Raw genomic sequence first — 20,427 nt, 5'->3', positions numbered from 1 at the left:
GGAAAAAAATATGGAATCACTCAATTCTGAGGAAAAAATTATGGAATCACCCTGTAAATTTTCATCCCCCAAATTAACACCTGCATCAAATCAGATCTGCTCGTTGACATTGACCCTATGTTATGACATTGACCCTATGTTATGACATTGACCCTATGTGTCTTTTTGCAAGGAATGTTTTTGCAGTTTTTTCTCTATGGCAAGATGCATTATCATCTTGAAAAATGATTTCATCATCCCCAAACATCCTTTCAATTGTCCAAAATATCAACATAAACTTGTGTATTTATTGATGATGTAATGACAGCCATCTCCCCAGTGCCTTGTGGAACTCCATAATTAACTTTAGTCTGTGAAGAAGATTCCCCATTTACATGAACAAATTGTAATCTATTAGACAAATATGATTCAAACCACTGCAGCGCAGTGCCTTTAATACCTATGGCATGCTCTAATCTCTGTAATAAAATTTTATGGTCAACAGTATCAAAAGCAGCACTGAGGTCTAACAGAACAAGCACAGAGATGAGTCCACTGTCCGAGGCCATAAGAAGATCATTTGTAACCTTCACTAATGCTGTTTCTGTACTATGATGAATTCTAAAACCTGACAAACTCTTCAAATAGACCATTCCTCTGCAGATGATCAGTTAGCTGTTTTACAACTACCCTTTCAAGAATTTTTGAGAGAAAAGGAAGGTTGGAGATTGGCCTATAATTAGCTAAGATAGCTGGGTCAAGTGATGGCTTTTTAAGTAATGGTTTAATTACTGCCACCTTAAAAGCCTGTGGTACATAGCCAACTAACAAAGATAGATTGATCATATTTAAGATCGAAGCATTAAATAATGGTAGGGCTTCCTTGAGCAGCCTGGTAGGAATGGGGTCTAATAAACATGTTGATGGTTTGGATGAAGTAACTAATGAAAATAACTCAGACAGAACAATCGGAGAGAAAGAGTCTAACCAAATACCGGCATCACTGAAAACAGCCAAAGATAACGATACGTCTTTGGGATGGTTATGAGTAATTTTTTCTCTAATAGTTAAAATTTTGTTAGCAAAGAAAGTCATGAAGTCATTACTAGTTAAAGTTAATGGAATACTCAGCTCAATAGAGCTCTGACTCTTTGTCAGCCTGGCTACAGTGCTGAAAAGAAACCTGGGGTTGTTCTTATTTTCTTCAATTAGTGATGAGTAGAAAGATGTCCTAGCTTTACGGAGGGCTTTTTTATAGAGCAACAGACTCTTTTTCCAGGCTAAGTGAAGATCTTCTAAATTAGTGAGACGCCATTTCCTCTCCAACTTACGGGTTATCTGCTTTAAGCTACGAGTTTGTGAGTTATACCACGGAGTCAGACACTTCTGATTTAAAGCTCTCTTTTTCAGAGGAGCTACAGCATCCAAAGTTGTCTTCAATGAGGATGTAAAACTATTGACGAGATACTCTATCTCCCTTACAGAGTTTCGGTAGCTACTCTGCACTGTGTTGGTATATGGCATTAGAGAACATAAAGAAGGAATCATATCCTTAAACCTAGTTACAGCGCTTTCTGAAAGACTTCTAGTGTAATGAAACTTATTCCCCACTGCTGGGTAGTCCATCAGAGTAAATGTAAATGTTATTAAGAAATTATCAGACAGAAGGGAGTTTTCAGGGAATACTGTTAAGTCTTCTATTTCCATACCATAAGTCAGAACAAGATCTAAGATATGATTAAAGTGGTGGGTGGACTCATTTACTTTTTGAGCAAAGCCAATAGAGTCTAATAATAGATTAAATGCAGTGTTAAGGCTGTCATTCTCAGCATCTGTGTGGATGTTAAAATCGCCCACTATAATTATCTTATCTGAGCTAAGCACTAAGTCAGACAAAAGGTCTGAAAATTCACAGAGAAACTCACAGTAACGACCAGGTGGATGATAGATAATAACAAATAAAACTGGTTTTGGGACTTCCAATTTGGATGGACAAGACTAAGAGACAAGCTTTCAAATGAATTAAAGCTCTGTCTGGGTTTTTGATTAATTAATAAGCTGGAATGGAAGATTGCTGCTAATCCTCCGCCCCGGCCCGTGCTACGAGCATTCTGACAGTTAGTGTGACTCGGGGGTGTTGACTCATTTAAACTAACATATTCATCCTGCTGTAACCAGGTTTCTGTTAGGCAGAATAAATAAATATGTTGATCAATTATTATATCATTTACCAACAGGGACTTAGAAGAGAGAGACCTAATGTTTAATAGACCACATTTAACTGTTTTAGTCTGTGGTGCAGTTGAAGGTGCTATATTATTTTTTCTTTTTGAATTTTTATGCTTAAATAGATTTTTGCTGGTTATTGGTAGTCTGGGAGCAGGCACCGTCTCTACGGGGATGGGGTAATGAGGGGATGGCAGGGGGAGAGAAGCTGCAGAGAGGTGTGTAAGACTACAACTCTGCTTCCTGGTCCCAACCCTGGATAGTCACGGTTTGGAGGATTTAAGAATATTGGCCAGATTTCTAGAAATGAGAGCTGCTCCATCCAAAGTGGGATGGATGCCGTCTCTCCTAACAAGACCAGGTTTTCCCCAGAAGCTTTGCCAATTATCTATGAAGCCCACCTCATTTTTTGGACACCACTCAGACAGCCAGCAATTCAAGGAGAACATGCGGCTAAACATGTCACTCCCGGTCCGATTGGGGAGGGGCCCAGAGAAAACTACAGAGTCCGACATTGTTTTTGCAAAGTTACACACCGATTTAATGTTAATTTTAGTGACCTCCGATTGGCGTAACCGGGTGTCATTACTGCCGATGTGAATTACAATCTTACCAAATTTACGCTTAGCCTTAGCCAGCAGTTTCAAATTTCCTTCAGTGTCGCCTGCTCTGGCCCCCGGAGGACAATTGACTATGGTTGCTGGTGTCGCTAACTTCACATTTCTCAAAACAGAGTCGCCAATAACCAGAGTTTGATCCTCAGTGGGTGTGTCGTCGAGTGGGGAAAAACGGTTAGAGATGTGAACGGGTTGGCGGTGTACACGGGGCTTCTGTTTAGGGCTACGCTTCCTCCTCACAGTCACCCAGTCAGCCTGCTTTCCCGGCTGCTCGGGATCTGCCAGGGGGGAACTAACGGCGGCTAAGCTACCTTGGTCCGCACCGACTACAGGGGCCTGGCTAGCTGTAGAATTTTCCACGGTGCGGAGCCGAGTCTCCAATTCGCCCAGCCTGGCCTCCAAAGCTACAAATAAGCTACACTTATTACAAGTACCGTTACTGCTAAAGGAGGCCGAGGAATAAGTAAACATTTCACACCCAGAGCAGAAAAGTGCGGGAGAGACAGGAGAAGCCGCCATGCTAAATCGGCTAAGAGCTAGTAGCTACGCTAAGCTAGCGGATTCCTAAAAACACGCAAAGTGAATAATGTGTAAATAATTTAGAGGTGATTCAGCAGAAGGAGTGCTTTAGTTAAGGCACGTAAAGATTACACTGGGAAACAAATCGTAATCTAGATAACTAGATCAATCTAACTGCGCAGATTAAACAGCTGACAGATACAGAAAAACACCGCTGTGCTCCGGAACAGGAAGTGATACAATACCGCAGTGAGAGCCAACCACCAGTAGAGGTGGAAAACTGTTTCTTTTCCATGGCATGCTCTGTTTGACTTTACATTATGAATTAAGAGCACCACAATATTGTTTTAAACACACCCAGTGTTCACCTGCTAAATGTTCAACAAAAAATGCCAAACAAATGAAGGATAATGAAAACTCAGGCGTGTGCAGATGAATTTGAAATTAAAAGTGGCAGAACAATATACAAAACAAAAAAAAGTCTACTACTTATTCAGTAAATCTGCACCATATTTAACAGTCCACTTACTGAACTTTCAAAATAAGAACAAAAGCATAATGAAAACCATTAAGTAAATCCTGTCAGTAAGGAGGCGTGATCACCATTTTAATTCCGGGCAGGTTAGTGATTTGCGTGAATAGACGTTCAAGAAACATGATGGTAAAGCCAGAAACGGAGGAACAAGGGAGACAATATTTCCTTCCATAAGTAAGTGGTTTTGGTTCTTCTTGTCACTTTGTCCGTGATATTTGGATGATAAACAGCTGTATGTCTCCTGCCGTGTCGCCCGATGACACGGACCATTAACTCTTCCCTTATGTCTACTTGACCACTGCTAGAGCGATGTCTAGTTAAAATACTTGTTAGTGATTAAAATTGTTCAACAAGACTGGGGATTTTTTTAAATTTGCACCTTAAAATAATGAGATTATAATAACCCACGCTGTGCCGCTCACAGTCACACCCACACATAGAGATGTGTACCCACACCACTGACTTCAGGAATGAAACTCGGTCAATAAAGGATAATTGTGTAAAAATATAATATCTATATAAATGTATTGTAATGGTTTTAGGAGCTGCGTTGAACACAGCAGCAGGACGCCTCAGCAGCTTGAACAGCACAGATCCGTGTAACTTTCAACCCTAATATTTGGGAATGTGTGTGTGTCCGAGTAAGTTTAATACTTTCCTGACATAATTTAATGTAATTTAATTTTGCTGGCTCGATATCCAGATCAAAATGGCATTTTAACACATATTTTGTGAGCATTTTTCTGAGTGTGTCCAGTCGCAGATCTCCATTGAAAATGCATTAACATCCGGGTACTTCATCAATATTTTGCCCGGTTAGGAGACGTCATGTCGCTGTTCATGAAGGGACGTTTTCGTTTCAAAGAAAAAAAAATTATAAACAGATAACAGGGTTCTAGCTAGGATAAAATTTTAGCGTAGTGGTAATGTCGAGGGAGTGAAGCGACCGGGGGGGGTGCAGAAGGGGGGCAGCTTTTGAAAATTCAAGATAAAAATTGTCCATTCTAGGGGCACCCAAAGGGGAAAAGCCAGGTACGACAGCCCAAGTCCCTTCATTGTGCTCAGAAGGCTGGGGAAGTTTGTTGAGTGGACAATCTCATTCTGGGTTAGTCAGTACATGACCCTCAGTGAGGCAGTCGGAGTCCGTGGAAATTTTTAAGTCAAGATTAAAACCTATTTTTATTCTCTTTCTTATGAGAAGTTTTTATTTTATGTTTTATTCTTTTACTTCTGTTTTTAATTAGGTATTTGATTTTTTTTTATTTTTTTTTATTTATTTTAATTTTTTATGTTGAACTGTTCTGTGTGACGCGCCTTGAGATGGCATTTGTTGTAATTTGGCGCTTTATAAACTGATTAAATTGAAACTGAACATTTTACTGAGTCTTAAAGTAAATAAATATGAAATTGGTCACTGGATCTTTAAACTCTGGACATAATAAACTCTACATGGTGGATCCTTGATCTCTGGACATAAACAGAAATAAAATCTGTCCTTTCAGACATTATTAATGGCATGAATGTCTTTATATACCTATGAGCTGCAGCTCTTGCAGATGTGCTGCAGGTCAGGTTTATAAAGAATGCAACATGTCTCATTTTGGGAGGAAAAAAACATTTTAGTTGATTGTAGTTTATTGTCTGTATTGCAACGTTTGTAAGAGGTGTCATTTTATTTAAAGCAGCGATTCGTTTTGAAGTTATTAATTTCGAGCGGACACTGTCTTAGAGAGACAGAGTCAGAGAGCCGCGCAGCGTTTGAAGCTGTGACAAAACGGAGGCCGATTTTCGTTTCTCGACTGCAACAAGACAAGAGTCCCAGTTAGTGACTTTAATCCACACAAAAGTGACTCATGATATTTTAATGGCTTTCAGAGGGGTGAAGAAGCGGACTTTGAATCCCCTACCTGGTCACCTATTGAAAATGTAGGTGGATAACATGCTTTTACAAAAGAGTGAGGTCTAAGGAGTACATGTGCTTGTTTCACCATTTGAAAGATTCCTCTGTAAATATTCTGTTTTCTGCTTCACTACTAGGCTCCCAACATCATGGAGAGGCCTGTGGTGTAAGGAGTGGGCTCCGTGTACAATGCATTTAAATTTTTAGTAATAGTCACATACAACCCCTGGCAAAAATGATGGAATCACCGGCCTCGGAGGATGTTCATTCAGTTGTTTAATTTTGTAAAAAAAAAAAGCAGATCACAGACATGACACAAAACAAAAGTCATTTCAAATGGCAACTTTCTGGCTTTAAGAAACACTATAAGAAATCAGGAAAAAGAATTGTGGCAGTCAGTAACGGTTACTTTTTTAGACCAAGCAGAGAGAAAAAAATATGGAATCACTCAATTCTGAGGAAAAAATGATGGAATCATGAAAAACAAAAGAACGCTCCAACACATCACTAGTATTTTGTTGCACCACCTCTGGCTTTTCTAACAGCTTGCAGTCTCTGAGGCATGGACTTAATGAGTGACAAACAGTACTCTTCATCAATCTGGCTCCAACTTTCTCTGATTGCTGTTGCCAGATCAGCTTTGCAGGTTGGAGCCTTGTCATGGACCATTTTCTTCAACTTCCACCTAAGATTTTCAATTGGATTAAGATCCGGTCTATTTGCAGGCCATGACATTGACCCTATGTGTTTTTTCGCAAGGAATGTTTTCACAGTTTTGGCTCTATGGCAAGATGCATTATCATCTTGAAAAATGATTTCATCATCCCCAAACATCCTTTCAATTGATGGGATAAGAAAAGTGTCCAAAATATCAACGTAAACTTGTGCATTTATTGATGATATAATGACAGCCATCTCCCCAGTGCCTTTACCTGACATGCAGCCCCATATCATCAATGACTGTGGAAATTTACATGTTCTCTTCAGGCAGTCATCTTTATAAATCTCATTGGAACGGCACCAAACAAAAGTTCCAGCATCATCACCTTGCCCAATGCAGATTTGAGATTCATCACTGAATATGACTTTCATCCAGTCATCCACAGTCCACGATTGCTTTTCCTTAGCCCATTGTAACCTTGTTTTTTCTGTTTAGGTGTTAATGATGGCTTTCGTTTAGCTTTTCTGTATGTAAATCCCATTTCCTTTAGGCGGTTTCTTACAGTTTGGTCACAGATGTTGACTCCAGTTTCCTCCCATTCATTCCTCATTTGTTTAGTTGTGCATTTTCAATTTTGAGACATATTGCTTTAAGTTTTCTGTCTTGACGCTTTGATGTCTTCCATGGTCTACCAGTATGTTTGCCTTTAACAACCTTCCCATGTTGTTTGTATTTGGTCCAGAGTTTAGACACAGCTGACTGTGAACAACTAACATCTTTTGCAACATTCGTTCCCTTCCAAGAGGGCGCCACGTGAAGGCGCCCTGGTATTCTGGTGCCCCCTGTTTTGTCTGTTTTTGTGCGTGAATCGTGTGTCATCGTGTCCCTACACCTGCGAGGAGCTTCTAAACATCAAATCATCAACACCCACGGACATTACACCAGTTTTTTTAGTGCCTGCAGCTGAACTGGTTCACTTTTTGGCCCAAAAAAGTGAGACGACGGCGGAGAGGAAAACGAGCTGGTGCTCTCGTGCGCCTCAGACGAAAGGGCACGCGCACGCCCCTACCTGGGATATTACTCTCCAACGTCCGCTCACTCCACAACAAGATGGATGAGCTGGCACTGCTGATGAAGAAGAATAGAGATTTCTCCTCATCTTGTGTACTCTGCTTCATGGAGACGTGGTTAAATGCACAGACACCGGACTGCGCGCTCCAAGTAGAGGGATTCCGACTCCTCCGCACAGACAGAGCCCGAGCACTCTCTGGTGGAAAAACAAGAGGTGGAGGACTCTGCTTCTATATCAACAATGCCTGGTGCTCCGATGTGACTGTGATCTCCCAACACTGCTGTCCCTCTCTGGAATATCTCCTCATAAACTGCAGACCGTTCTACTCTCCATGTGAGTTTAACTCTTTCATACTTTGCTCTGTGTATATTCCACCGAGCGCGGACGTGCACGAGGCCGAGCGTGCACTCGCAGATCAGATTATGAGCGTGGAGAGAGACTTTCCGGACTCTCTTGTTATAATTCTCGGTGATTTTAACAAAGGGAATCTCAGTCAGGAATTACCAAAATACAAACAGTTTGTTAAAAGCCCGACCAGAGAAGGGAGCACGTTAGATCATTGTTACATGACAGTAAGCGGCGCCTACTGCGCGGTGGCCCGTGCAGCTTTGGGATTCTCAGATCACGTGATGGTCCACTTGATCCCCGCATACAGACAGACACTAAAACTCTCTAAACCTGTTGTGAGGACGTCTAAAGTGTGGAGCAATGAAGCTGTAGAGGAGCTATGTGCGTGCTTGGGCACTACGGATTGGGATATGTTTGAGGCTTCAACAGACAGTCTAGATGACTACACGGACACTGTGACGTCGTATATTCATTTCTGTGAAGACAGCATCATCCCACAGCGTACCAGGGTGAGATATAACAATGACAAGACCTGGTTCACACCTAAACTCCAGCAGCTCCGTCAGCAGAAAGAGGTGGCTTTCAGAGAAGGAGACAGAGACAGCTATAGAGGTGCAAAGTACAGATTTAGCAAGGAGGTGGCAAAAGCTAAATCAATCAATTCAATTTTATTTATATAGCGCCAAATCACAACAAACAGTTGCCCCAAGGCGCTTTATATTGTAAGGCAAAGCCATACAATAATTACGGAAAAACCCCAAAGGTCAAAACGACCCCCTGTGAGCAAGCACTTGGCGACAGTGGGAAGGAAAAACTCCCTTTTAACAGGAAGAAACCTCCAGCAGAACCAGGCTCAGGGAGGGGCAGTCTTCTGCTGGGACTGGTTGGGGCTGAGGGAGAGAACCAGGAAAAAGACATGCTGTGGAAGAGAGCAGAGATCAATCACTAATGATTAAATGCAGAGTGGTGCATACAGAGCAAAAAGAGAAAGAAACACTCAGTGCATCATGGGAACCCCCCAGCAGTCTAAGTCTATAGCAGCATAACTAAGGGATGGTTCAGGGTCACCTGATCCAGCCCTAACTATAAGCTTTAGCAAAAAGGAAAGTTTTAAGCCTAATCTTAAAAGTAGAGAGGGTGTCTGTCTCCCTGATCTGAATTGGGAGCTGGTTCCCATTCTACTCTTACAAACCCTAGGAACTACAAGTAAGCCTGCAGTCTGAGAGCGAAGCGCTCTATTGGGGTGATATGGTACTACGAGGTCCCTAAGATAAGATGGGACCTGATTATTCAAAACCTTATAAGTAAGAAGAAGAATTTTAAATTCTATTCTAGAATTAACAGGAAGCCAATGAAGAGAGGCCAATATGGGTGAGATATGCTCTCTCCTTCTAGTCCCCGTCAGTACTCTAGCTGCAGCATTTTGAATTAACTGAAGGCTTTTCAGGGAACTTTTAGGACAACCTGATAATAATGAATTACAATAGTCCAGCCTAGAGGAAATAAATGCATGAATTAGTTTTTCAGCATCACTCTGAGACAAGACCTTTCTAATTTTAGCGATATTGCGTAAATGCAAAAAAGTAGTCCTACATATTTGTTTAATATGCGCATTGAATGACATATCCTGATCAAAAATGACTCCAAGATTTCTCACAGTATTACTAGAGGTCAGGGTAATGCCATCCAGAGTAAGGATCTGGTTAGACACCATGTTTCTAAGATTTGTGGGGCCAAGTACAATAACTTCAGTTTTATCTGAGTTTAAAAGCAGGAAATTAGAGGTCATCCATGTCTTTATGTCTGTAAGACAATCCTGCAGTTTAGCTAATTGGTGTGTGTCCTCTGGCTTCATGGATAGATAAAGCTGGGTATCATCTGCGTAACAATGAAAATTTAAGCAATGCCGTCTAATAATACTGCCTAAGGGAAACATGTATAAAGTGAATAAAATTGGTCCTAGCACAGAACCTTGTGGAACTCCATAATTAACCTTAGTGTGTGAAGAAGATTCCCCATTTACATGAACAAATTGTAATCTATTAGATAAATATGATTCAAACCACCGCAGCGCAGTGCCTTTAATACCTATGGCATGCTCTAATCTCTGTAATAAAATTTTATGGTCAACAGTATCAAAAGCAGCACTGAGGTCTAACAGAACAAGCACAGAGATGAGTCCACTGTCCGAGGCCATAAGAAGATCATTTGTAACCTTCACTAATGGTGGTACTATGATGAATTCTAAAACCTGACTGAAACTCTTCAAATAGACCATTCCTCTGCAGATGATCAGTTAGCTGTTTTACAACTACCCTTTCAAGAATTTTTGAGAGAAAAGGAAGGTTGGAGATTGGCCTATAATTAGCTAAGATAGCTGGGTCAAGTGATGGCTTTTTAAGTAATGGTTTAATTACTGCCACCTTAAAAGCCTGTGGCACAAGAGTTTGAGCTTCTGCCCTCAGGCCGTCGTTTTAGGGCTCCTATGAGGAGGACTAAAAGATTTCAGGTCTCGTTTATTCCTAGTGCAATTTTATTACTCAATGGCAATTAGCCCTTGATGTTGTTTATTTTGCACTACTATTGCTTATTTGCACATCCACATATTGCATTTTTGCAATACTTTTTGTTTTTGGCATGGACTCTGGATTGAATATTTGACATTGTATGGGTATTGTTTTTATTGTTTTTATTTTATTATTATTATTATTATTATTATTATTATTAAGTTTTACTTTTATTACTAAGCTTAGTGATAAAGGTTACTTAGTTAGTTATTATTATTAAGTTTATTCCTTTGTTTCCTTCCTTGTTTGATTTTAGACTTTTAATTGGGTCTTATTTTCACTGTTGATATTGTTATCTTTGTGTACCTTGTCCTTTGTGTGCTCCTGCTGCAACATTAATTTCCCTTTACGGGACAATAAAGAAATTCTGATTCTGATTCTGATACATAGCCAACTAATAAAGATAGATTGATCATATTTAAGATCGAAGCATTAAATAATGGTAGGGCTTCCTTGAGCAGCCTGGTAGGAATGGGGTCTAATAGACATGTTGATGGTTTGGATGAAGTAACTAATGAAAATAACTCAGACAGAACAACCTCAGAGAAAGAGTCTAACCAAATACCGGCATCACTGAAAGCAGCCAAAGATAACGATACGTCTTTGGGATGGTTATGAGTAATTTTTTCTCTAATAGTTAAAATTTTATTAGCAAAGAAAGTCATGAAGTCATTACTAGTTAAAGTTAAAGGAATACGTGGCTCAATAGAGCTCTGACTCTTTGTCAGCCTGGCTACAGTGCTGAAAAGAAACCTGGGGTTGTTCTTATTTTCTTCAATTAGTGATGAGTAGTAAGATGTCCTAGCTTTACGGAGGGCTTTGTTATAGAGCAACAGACTCTTTTTCCAGGCTAAGTGAAGATCTTCTAAATTAGTGAGACGCCATTTCCTCTCCAACTTACGGGTTATCTGCTTTAAACTGCGAGTTTGTGAGTTATACCACGGAGTCAGGCACTTCTGACTTAAAGCTCTCTTTTCAGAGGAGCTACAGCATCCAAAGTTGTCTTCAATGAGGATGTAAAACTATTGACGAGATACTCTATCTCACTTACAGAGTTTAGGTAGCTACTCTGCACTGTGTTGGTATATGGCATTAGAGAACATAAAGAAGGAATCATATCCTTAAACCTAGTTACAGCGCTTTCTGAAAGACTTCTAGTGTAATGAAACTTATTCCCCACTGCTGGGTAGTCCATCAGAGTAAATGTAAATGTTATTAAGAAATTATCAGACAGAAGGGAGTTTTCAGGGAATACTGTTAAGTCTTCAATTTCCATACCATAAGTCAGAACAAGATCTAAGATATGATTAAAGTGGTGGGTGGACTCATTTACATTTTGAGCAAAGCCAGTTGAGTCTAATAATAGATTAAATGCAGTGTTGAGGCTGTCATTCTCAGCATCTAGGTGGATGTTAAAATCGCCCACTATAATTATCTTATCTGAGCTAAGCACTAAGTCAGACAAAAGGTCTGAAAATTCACAGAGAAACTCACAGTAACGACCAGCTGGACGATAGATAACAAATAAAACTGGTTTTTGGGACTTCCGATTTGGATGGACAAGACTAAGAGTCAAGCTTTCAAATGAATTAAAGCTCTGTCTGGGTTTTTGATTAATTAATAAGCTGGAATGGAAGATTGCTGCTAATCCTCCGCCCCGGCCCGTGCTACGAGCATTCTGACAGTTAGTGTGACTCGGGGGTGTTGACTCAGTTAAACTAACATATTCATCCTGCTGTAACCAGGTTTCTGTAAGGCAGAATAAATCAATATGTTGATCAATTATTATATCATTTACCAACAGGGACTTAGAAGAGAGAGACCTAATGTTTAATAGACCACATTTAACTGTTTTAGTCTGTGGTGCAGTTGAAGGTGCTATATTATTTTTTTCTTTTTGAATTTTTATGCTTAAATAGATTTTTGCTGGTTATTGGTGGTCTGGGAGCACTCACCTTCTCTACGGGGATGGGGTAATGAGGGGATGGCAGGGGGAAAGAAGCTGCAGAGAGGTGTGTAAGACTACAACTCTGCTTCCTGGTCCCAACCCTGGATAGTCACGGTTTGGAGGATTTAAAAAAATTGGCCAGATTTCTAGAAATGAGAGCTGCTCCATCCAAAGTGGGATGGATGCCGTCTCTCCTAACAAGACCAGGTTTTCCCCAGAAGCTTTGCCAATTATCTATGAAGCCCACCTCATTTTTTGGACACCACTCAGACAGCCAGCAATTCAAGGAGAACATGCGGCTAAACATGTCACTCCCGGTCTGATTGGGGAGGGGCCCAGAGAAAACTACAGAGTCCGACATTGTTTTTGCAAAGTTACACACCAATTCAATATTCATTTTAGTGACCTCCGATTGGCATAACCGGGTGTCATTACTGCCGACGTGAATTACAATCTTACCAAATTTACGCTTAGCCTTAGCCAGCAGTTTCAAATTTCCTTCAATGTCGCCTGCTCTGGCCCCCGGAAGACAACTGACTATGGTTGCTGGTGTCGCTAACTTCACATTTCTCAAAACAGAGTCGCCAATAACCAGAGTTTGTTCCTCGGCGGGTGTGTAGCCGAGTGGGGAAAAACGGTTATAAATGTGAACGGGTTGGCGGTGTACACGGGGCTTCTGTTTAGGGCTACGCTTCCTCCTCACAGTCACCCAGTCGGCCTGCTTTCCCGGCTGCTCAGGATCTGCCAGAGGGAAACTAACGGCGGCTAAGCTACCTTGGTCCGCACCGACTACAGGGGCCTGGCTAGCTGTAGAATTTTCCACGGTGCGGAGCCGAGTCTCCAATTCGCCCAGCCTGGCCTCCAAAGCTACGAATAAGCTACACTTATTACAAGTACCATTACTGCTAAAGGAGGCCGAGGAATAAGTAAACATTTCACACCCAGAGCAGAAAAGTGCGGGAGAGACAGGAGAAGCCGCCATGCTAAACCGGCTAAGAGCTAGTAGCTGTGCTAAGCTAGCAGATTCCTAAAAACACACAAAGTGAATAATGTGTAAATAATTTAGAGGTGATTCAGCAGAAGGAGTGCTTTAGTTAAGGCACGTGAAGATTACATTGTGAAACAAATCGTTATCTAGGTAACTAGATCAATCTAACTGCGCAGATTAAACAGCTAACAGATACAGAAAAACACCGCTGTGCTCCGGAACAGGAAGTGATACAATACCACAGTGAGAGCCAACCACCAGTAGAGGCAAGCAAGAGCCAAAATCCATGTACAGTTCACGTCTGCAGCAAAGGTTCTCTGCCAACGACTTGGCCTCGTGTGGAGGGGGTTGAAAGAGATCACCAACTACAAGCCCAAAGCACCTCGTTCTATTGATGACCTGAAGCTGGCCAACGACCTGAACGTCTTCTATTCACGCTTTGAAGACAAGAACTCACACCTCCCCACTCCCCACACAACTGGATATTCAAACACTCTGGACCTCCCCCCTCTCACTGCTGCCCTCCCCACTCCCCCTGTTGCCCTCTCGGTCCAAGAGGAGGACGTGAGGAGACATTTCAAAAGGCTGAATCCACGTAAGGCCCCGGGCCCAGACTGTGTCTCTCCTGCCACCCTTAGACACTGTGCTGATGAGTTGGCCCCAGTCTTCACGGGGATCTTCAACACCTCCCTGGAGTCATGCCATGTTCCAGTCTGTTTCAAGTCCTCAATCATAGTTCCAGTCCCCAAGAAACCACGCGTCACTGGACTTAATGACTACAGGCCTGTGGCTCTCACGTCTGTAGTCATGAAGACCTTTGAACGCCTGGTTTTATCCCACCTGAAGTCCATCACCGACCACCTCCTGGACCCCCTGCAGTTTGCCTACAGAGCCTGCAGATGACGCCATAAACCTGGCCCTGCACTCCATCCTGCAGCACCTGGACTCCCCAGGAACCTACGCTAGGATCCTGTTTGTGGACTTCAGCTCTGCATTCAACACCATCCTTCCAGCTTTGCTCCAGGACAAGCTTTCTCTGCTCCACGTGCCCAACTCCACCTGCAGGTGGATCACAGACTTCCTGACTTCCTGGCTGGGAAAGAACGTCTCGAACACTCGGGCTCTCAGCACAGGATCTCCACAGGGCTGTGTCCTTTCCCCTCTGCTCTTCTCCCTGTACACTAACTGCTGCACCTCCAGCCACGACTCCGTAAAGCTCATCAAGTCTGCGGACGACACCACCCTCATCGGACTCATTTCGGATGAGGATGAGTCTGCCTACAGGAGGGAGGTGGACCGGCTGGTGACCTGGTGCAGCAGCAACAACTTGGAGCTCAACGCCCAGAAAACAGTGGAGATGATCGTGGACTTCAGGAAAGCCACAGCCCCCCCGCCCTCCCTCGCCCTCACCAACAGCCCCATCACCACTGTGGTCTGTCACTGCTTCCTTGGCACCACCATCACCCAGGACCTCAAGTGGGAGTCAACCATCAGCTCCCTCATCAAGAATGCCCAGCAGAGGATGTACTTCCTGCAGCAGCTGAAGAAGGCCAAGCTGCCTGTCCAGCTGATGGTGCAATTCTACACGGCCATCATCGAGTCCATCCTCTGCTCCTCCATCACGGTGTGGTACACCGGGGCCACAGCCAGGTACAGACACAGACTGCAGTGCATTGTGGCCTCTGCTGAGAAGGTGATCGGCTGTAGCCTTCCATCTCTCCACGACCTGCACGTCTCCAGGACTCTGGGCCGAGCAGGTCGGATCACAGCTGACCCTTCTCACCCTGCACACGGTCTGTTCAAACCACTCCCCTCAGGCAGGAGGCTACGGTCCATCCGGACCAGAACCTCCCACCATAAGAACAGTTTCTTCCCCTCTGCCATTAGACTCATGAACGCCTCATAACTCAGTCACCTTAAGCTTAACTCTGTCACTTTATCATTTTATCACGGGTCACTTTAGACAATGTACTTTGGTTTTTAATTGCACTCCTCCCACTGCACTGTTTTTTCTGTTTCTCTGTTTTTCTGTTGCACACAGCCTTTCATATTTCTTTTTTTTATCTTATATTTTGACCCATATGTTATATTTTATCTTAGCATTTTATCTCTTCTTAATGTTGCACCATTGTACCGAAGCAAATTCCTAGTCTGTGAATCCTGTTCACTGGCAATGGCAATAAACTTCTTCTGATTCTGATTCTGAACATTGCGTGATGATTTACTCTCTTTTAAGAGTTTGATAATCCTCTCCTTTGTTTCAATTGACATCTCTCATGTTGGAGCCATGATTCATGTCAGTCCACTTGGTGTAACAGCTCTCCAAGGTGTGATCACTCCTTTTTAGATGCAGACTAACGAGCAGATCTGATTTGATGCAGGTGTTAGTTTTGGGGATGAAAATTTACAGGGTGATTCCATAATTTTTTCCTCAGAATTGAGTGATTCCATATTTTATTCCCTCTGCTTGGTCTAAAAAAGTAACCGTTACTGACTGCCACAATTTTTTTTCCTGATTTCTTATAGTGTTTCTTAAAGCCAGAAAGTTGCCATTTGAAATGACTTTAGTTTTGTGTCATGTCTGTGATCTGATTTTTTTTCTACAAAATTAAACAACTGAATGAACATCCTCTGAGGCCGGTGATTCCATAATTATTGCCAGGGGTTGTAGTTGATATAATATAGTCTGCTTATCTTACTAACCATCAAAATGAGGTCATTTTTTTCTAATTACCTTGAAGGGTGAAGTTTATACAGGTGTGCAATCTAAAATTGCCCAAGTTTTGCTGAAAACCACACCATTACATCCTTCTTATCACAACAGTTCAGAAAAAAGTCTAAGTTGCCCTGTTTATGATGTGTTTCTTTGATGCTAAATTAAATGGTCAAAGATCACAGTGGGGATGAAAATCTAAAGATTGCTCATAAAATTGTTCAGAAATTGTTCATCTTGCATAAGCAATTCACACTGAGAATAACATGCACCATCTACAAAACCCTGTTAGATGTGAAACACTGCAAGATAGGTCACAGTCATTTTGGTCCAGTGGGTGTTGACCTATTTCATCCTGTCCCTATCTAACAGACATCCTAGATAGGGAACCTATGTTGTTTCTTTTTTTTTATTATTTGTTTTTAAGGCAAACCATTTGAGTGAGATTTTATGAAAATATGGCCAATGTTAAGATTAGGACTCTCAATGTGACCCCTGACCTTTGAATTTATAATCAAAGAACCACACACTGCTGACAGAGCAAATTGTACATTTTCTTTGGCATTGTTTTCAAGAATATATCTGCATTTTGGTGACTGGACCACTGCAGAAACTTGACCCCTGCCATTTATCCTCTAAAGATCAACAGAAAAAAGATGGCAACATCAATTTTCCAGTTTTTAGAACCAAGTAGAACACATTTATAGATAGGAAACATTAAATTGCATTGCACATGGGCACACACTGACCCCTCCCTAACGGGACAATGACCACAAATGTATCTTTAAAGTTGTGACTAGCCCTGTCTCAGGTTTCTTTTTTTCGTGATACCGTCATGAAATGTAGTAAATGGACTGCATTTATATAGCACTTTTTCATCTGCATCAGATGCTCAAAGCGCTTTACAATAATGGCTCACATTCACTCCGATGTCAGGCTGCTGCCATACAAGGTGTTCACTACACACACACCAGGAGCAAGCAGGAATTAAGGACCTTGCCCAAGGGCTCTTATTGATTGTCTGGTCAGGCTGGAATTTGAACCGAGGATCCTCTGGTCTCAAGCTCAATGCTTTAATCACTAGTCCCCTAAAGTAGTGCATTTTCCTGACATGGCTACCTGTCAGTCACTGACAGTGACTGACAGGTCACCCCAAATTTTGAAAATCTAATCATCATGAAAATCTACTAAATTTCATGATGGTATCACAAACTAATTGATTAGATCCCTTTCTGTGATGCAATCATGAACTTGGCATGAGATCAGGTTGTTGTGATGCAGTGATTTGCATCCCAAAATCTGAATCCTAGAGAACAGTTGTGGAAAAAAGTGTCTGAAAAAAGAAGCTCTCACCAGTTCTATCAGGAGTAACACTGCAGCTGAATACTGAAAGAAGCTTAGAAGGTTGTCCAGGGAGGTAAGTAGAATTTATAAATTCCAGACAAAGGCCAAAGCCAGGCTTGACCTATCTTAGGCTGAGCATCCTGGCTTTATATGGTTCACCAAAGCCAGTCCAGGATAAGTAGGTGTGACCAGGTTAAAGCAGGTTTAAGTAATTCTTGTAAATGCACGTTCATGGCTGCCCTTAGAAGATATCACAGGTCACTGATTCCTCAGTTCCACGTTGGAAAAGATGCGTACTGCGTACGTTATAGCAGCCGAACGGATGCCAGCAGTGAAGGCCTTTGAGAAGCTGAAGTCTGTGTTTACCAAAAAATGACATTCTGTGGCAGTGATCAAATAAAGTTAGCATGCATGACACAATGGAATACTTATGGACGACCATTTAAATTTCATAACCACTCATGTTATCCAAAACTGTCAAAAATAGCCTAGACCTTTAAAGAATTCACATTACTTTGCCTTATTTAACAGAATGTCCAAAGAAACACCTCAGATCACTTCAGTTGGTCGAGACCAGACAAGACACACAGAATATATGTGTGCGGTAACTTACGTGTTCTTTATTTTTCATGAAACTGAGTTATGGTTAAAATCAGCCTGGATTACTCACAAACCCATCTTAATGCACAGTGTAGGTTTTGTGAAATAAGCCCGTTTGATTAAAGGGCAGGAACACAAAATGCATGCAAACGTTTGACCCACTGAAACTCAGAGTACAGTCAGTAAAACTGAAATGAAATCTATATCTTAAGCATCATTTTGAATAAAAACTCCTATTATTATTATTATTATTATTATTATTGTAGTAGAGAAGCTTGAATCTTGGACTGGACTGGGTTGCTTGACGTGAGGATGTTTTGCTTCAAATCGCAGAAGCTTCCTCAGCTAAAATTCTTGCTCTGGTGGTCTGACTTCTGTCTAGACTCTTGTAGAGAAGAATAATAACATTATTATTATTATATTATTATTATTATATTCTAATTATTGTGATGGTAAATTTTCTTGTGTTTCACTCACACACAGCATCACGCAATACAGACTCTATTCAAGAAGGAAACAGCTTATTTTAAAAATAGATGATATTTTCAGTCCCTCGCAGTTGCTGTGTGTCATTTTTCAGGTTTGAAATGTATGTACCTCTTCCTAAGGAAAAAAAATCAGAAATAAAAAAATCCGCACTCTCCGCCCGCATGCCAAAACCCGCCCGCTTGAATTCTTTATTCTTTTTTTTAATAATCACCATAGGTGGTGTGAAGTCTGCCAGTACTGTCACTGTTGTCAGACTGAAGCTCTTCGTCCTGTCGTCTACATAAGGCTCTAAATGTCCCCCACAGTTTATTCAGAGACATCTTCAGACTGGACTTCACAAAAAAGCTCCACACTAGAAAAAACACAATCACCCAAAAACAGCCCAACCTCCAACGTGTTTACAATCGATTTGGGCTTGAATCCACAGGTTCCGTTCTCCTGATGACATCACAACAGCAGCTTCAGCCAGCTGTTATTATTAAGACTTACCCTTCACCCACATACGTATCATTGACTTTTACTGTTCAGGATTTGTTTGTTTTTTGGTGTCACTCACACTTTAATGATGATAGTAATGACTGAGTAACTGACTGATTCATAATATTTAATACCAGTGGCCGTTCTACAATCAATTACTCCCCAGGCGAGAGTGCCTCCGAGTGCCTCCCCCCACACACACACCTCCAGCCCACCCCCACCCCCCACCCCACACACACACAAAGTTTTGTTCAAACAGACATTTTTTTTATTTTATTGTTATTTTTAATATTTTAGAAGAGCCCCTGAAATTGCAACTGACATCAAAAGACAGCAGACTACAATATAAGTCTGATAGAAAACATCTGTGAATTATAAATTTTAATAAACGCCCTCAAATGCTGAATGTCTGTCATTAGATGCTTTGTTAATCTATCTTTCAGGGAGGAACAATCAGCTTGTTGGTTACTGCCTCCAGTTTAATGGTGACTGGTTAAACTTTGCTTTGTCACAAAACAGAGTTGTAGCAAATGTTGGTCTTTGAAACTACCTACAGATATGAAATTCCATTGGCTAATTACAGGCCCAACGTTAACCCAAGTGGTGGACATTGTCAGTTCAGGCAGCTGCCTGACAACCACAGCAGCTGGGCCGGCAATGCAAACTCACAAACTAGGCTTAGATATAGGAGAAAACATGGTCTTGATTCCAGGCTCTGGTTCGGTGCACATGTGATCAAGCAGCGGAGCAGAGGTACAATCAGGATCAGGCAAAAACACAGTCATGGTTGGGCAGGGGTCAGAGGCACGAGCAAACAGACATCTGGGAAGAGGCAGGAGGCACGGACAAGGAAAACAGAGCGGAGATACACGGCAAGACAAAAATCAGGACTGACAAAGTGAGCTGGAAAGTGTACAAGACAACAAACTGGCAGGGGAGTGAAAGACTGTGAGGATTAAATACATGTGGTTTAATTAGTGTGAAACAAGGGACAGGTGGTGACAACGAGGTGCACGTGAGGAACAATCTAGAAGGGGGCGTGGCTAGTGAACAAAGATAAGGCACAGACGAGACTGTGAGGAGGGGAGTGCCCAAAGTGAAGTGATGTAATACACAAAGACACGTGAGCTGGTGCAACAGTTGGAGTGAAATGGAAACACAAAGCAGACAGAATCAAAGTGAGGGAACAAACATAATGGCAGGTTGTGACGGCCCCCCGCCGTCTTAATGGATTGGTGTGTTGTTTAAGGTGTCTGTTGTGTGTCTTGAGGTCTTGGCCACCTGGGAGGCACTGATTAGACTTCCTGTTAGGGGAGCTATAAAAGGAGGGAGTTTCTGCCTTCTTTTTCTCTCTCCTTCTGGCTCCTCCTCTCTTTCTCTCTCTCCTGGATTGCTGGTTGGGGAGCGACTGCGTCTGATCCCAATCCTGGTCCTGGTTCTGGTT

At 41.9% G+C, this 20,427-nt stretch overlaps 1 protein-coding gene across 1 annotated transcript in view; it reads right to left on the bottom strand.

Moving 5' to 3' along the window:
• Positions 1-20,427, bottom strand: part of LOC117529195 (calcium/calmodulin-dependent protein kinase type II subunit beta) — a 180,496-nt gene that overhangs the window by 43,546 nt on the left and 116,523 nt on the right. The window contains exons 15-16 of the mRNA XM_034191899.1: positions 10,275-10,280; positions 8,706-8,725 (exon numbers count right to left, since the gene is read on the bottom strand). Coding sequence (XP_034047790.1) covers positions 8,706-8,725; positions 10,275-10,280 — 26 coding nt within the window. The remainder of the gene's footprint in view (positions 1-8,705; positions 8,726-10,274; positions 10,281-20,427) is intronic.

This window comes from Thalassophryne amazonica, chromosome 17, assembly GCF_902500255.1.
Source record: "Thalassophryne amazonica chromosome 17, fThaAma1.1, whole genome shotgun sequence".
Lineage (NCBI taxonomy): Eukaryota > Metazoa > Chordata > Actinopteri > Batrachoidiformes > Batrachoididae > Thalassophryne > Thalassophryne amazonica.
Note: the sequence above shows the minus strand (reverse complement) of the source record. Positions and strands in the feature narration are given on the sequence as shown.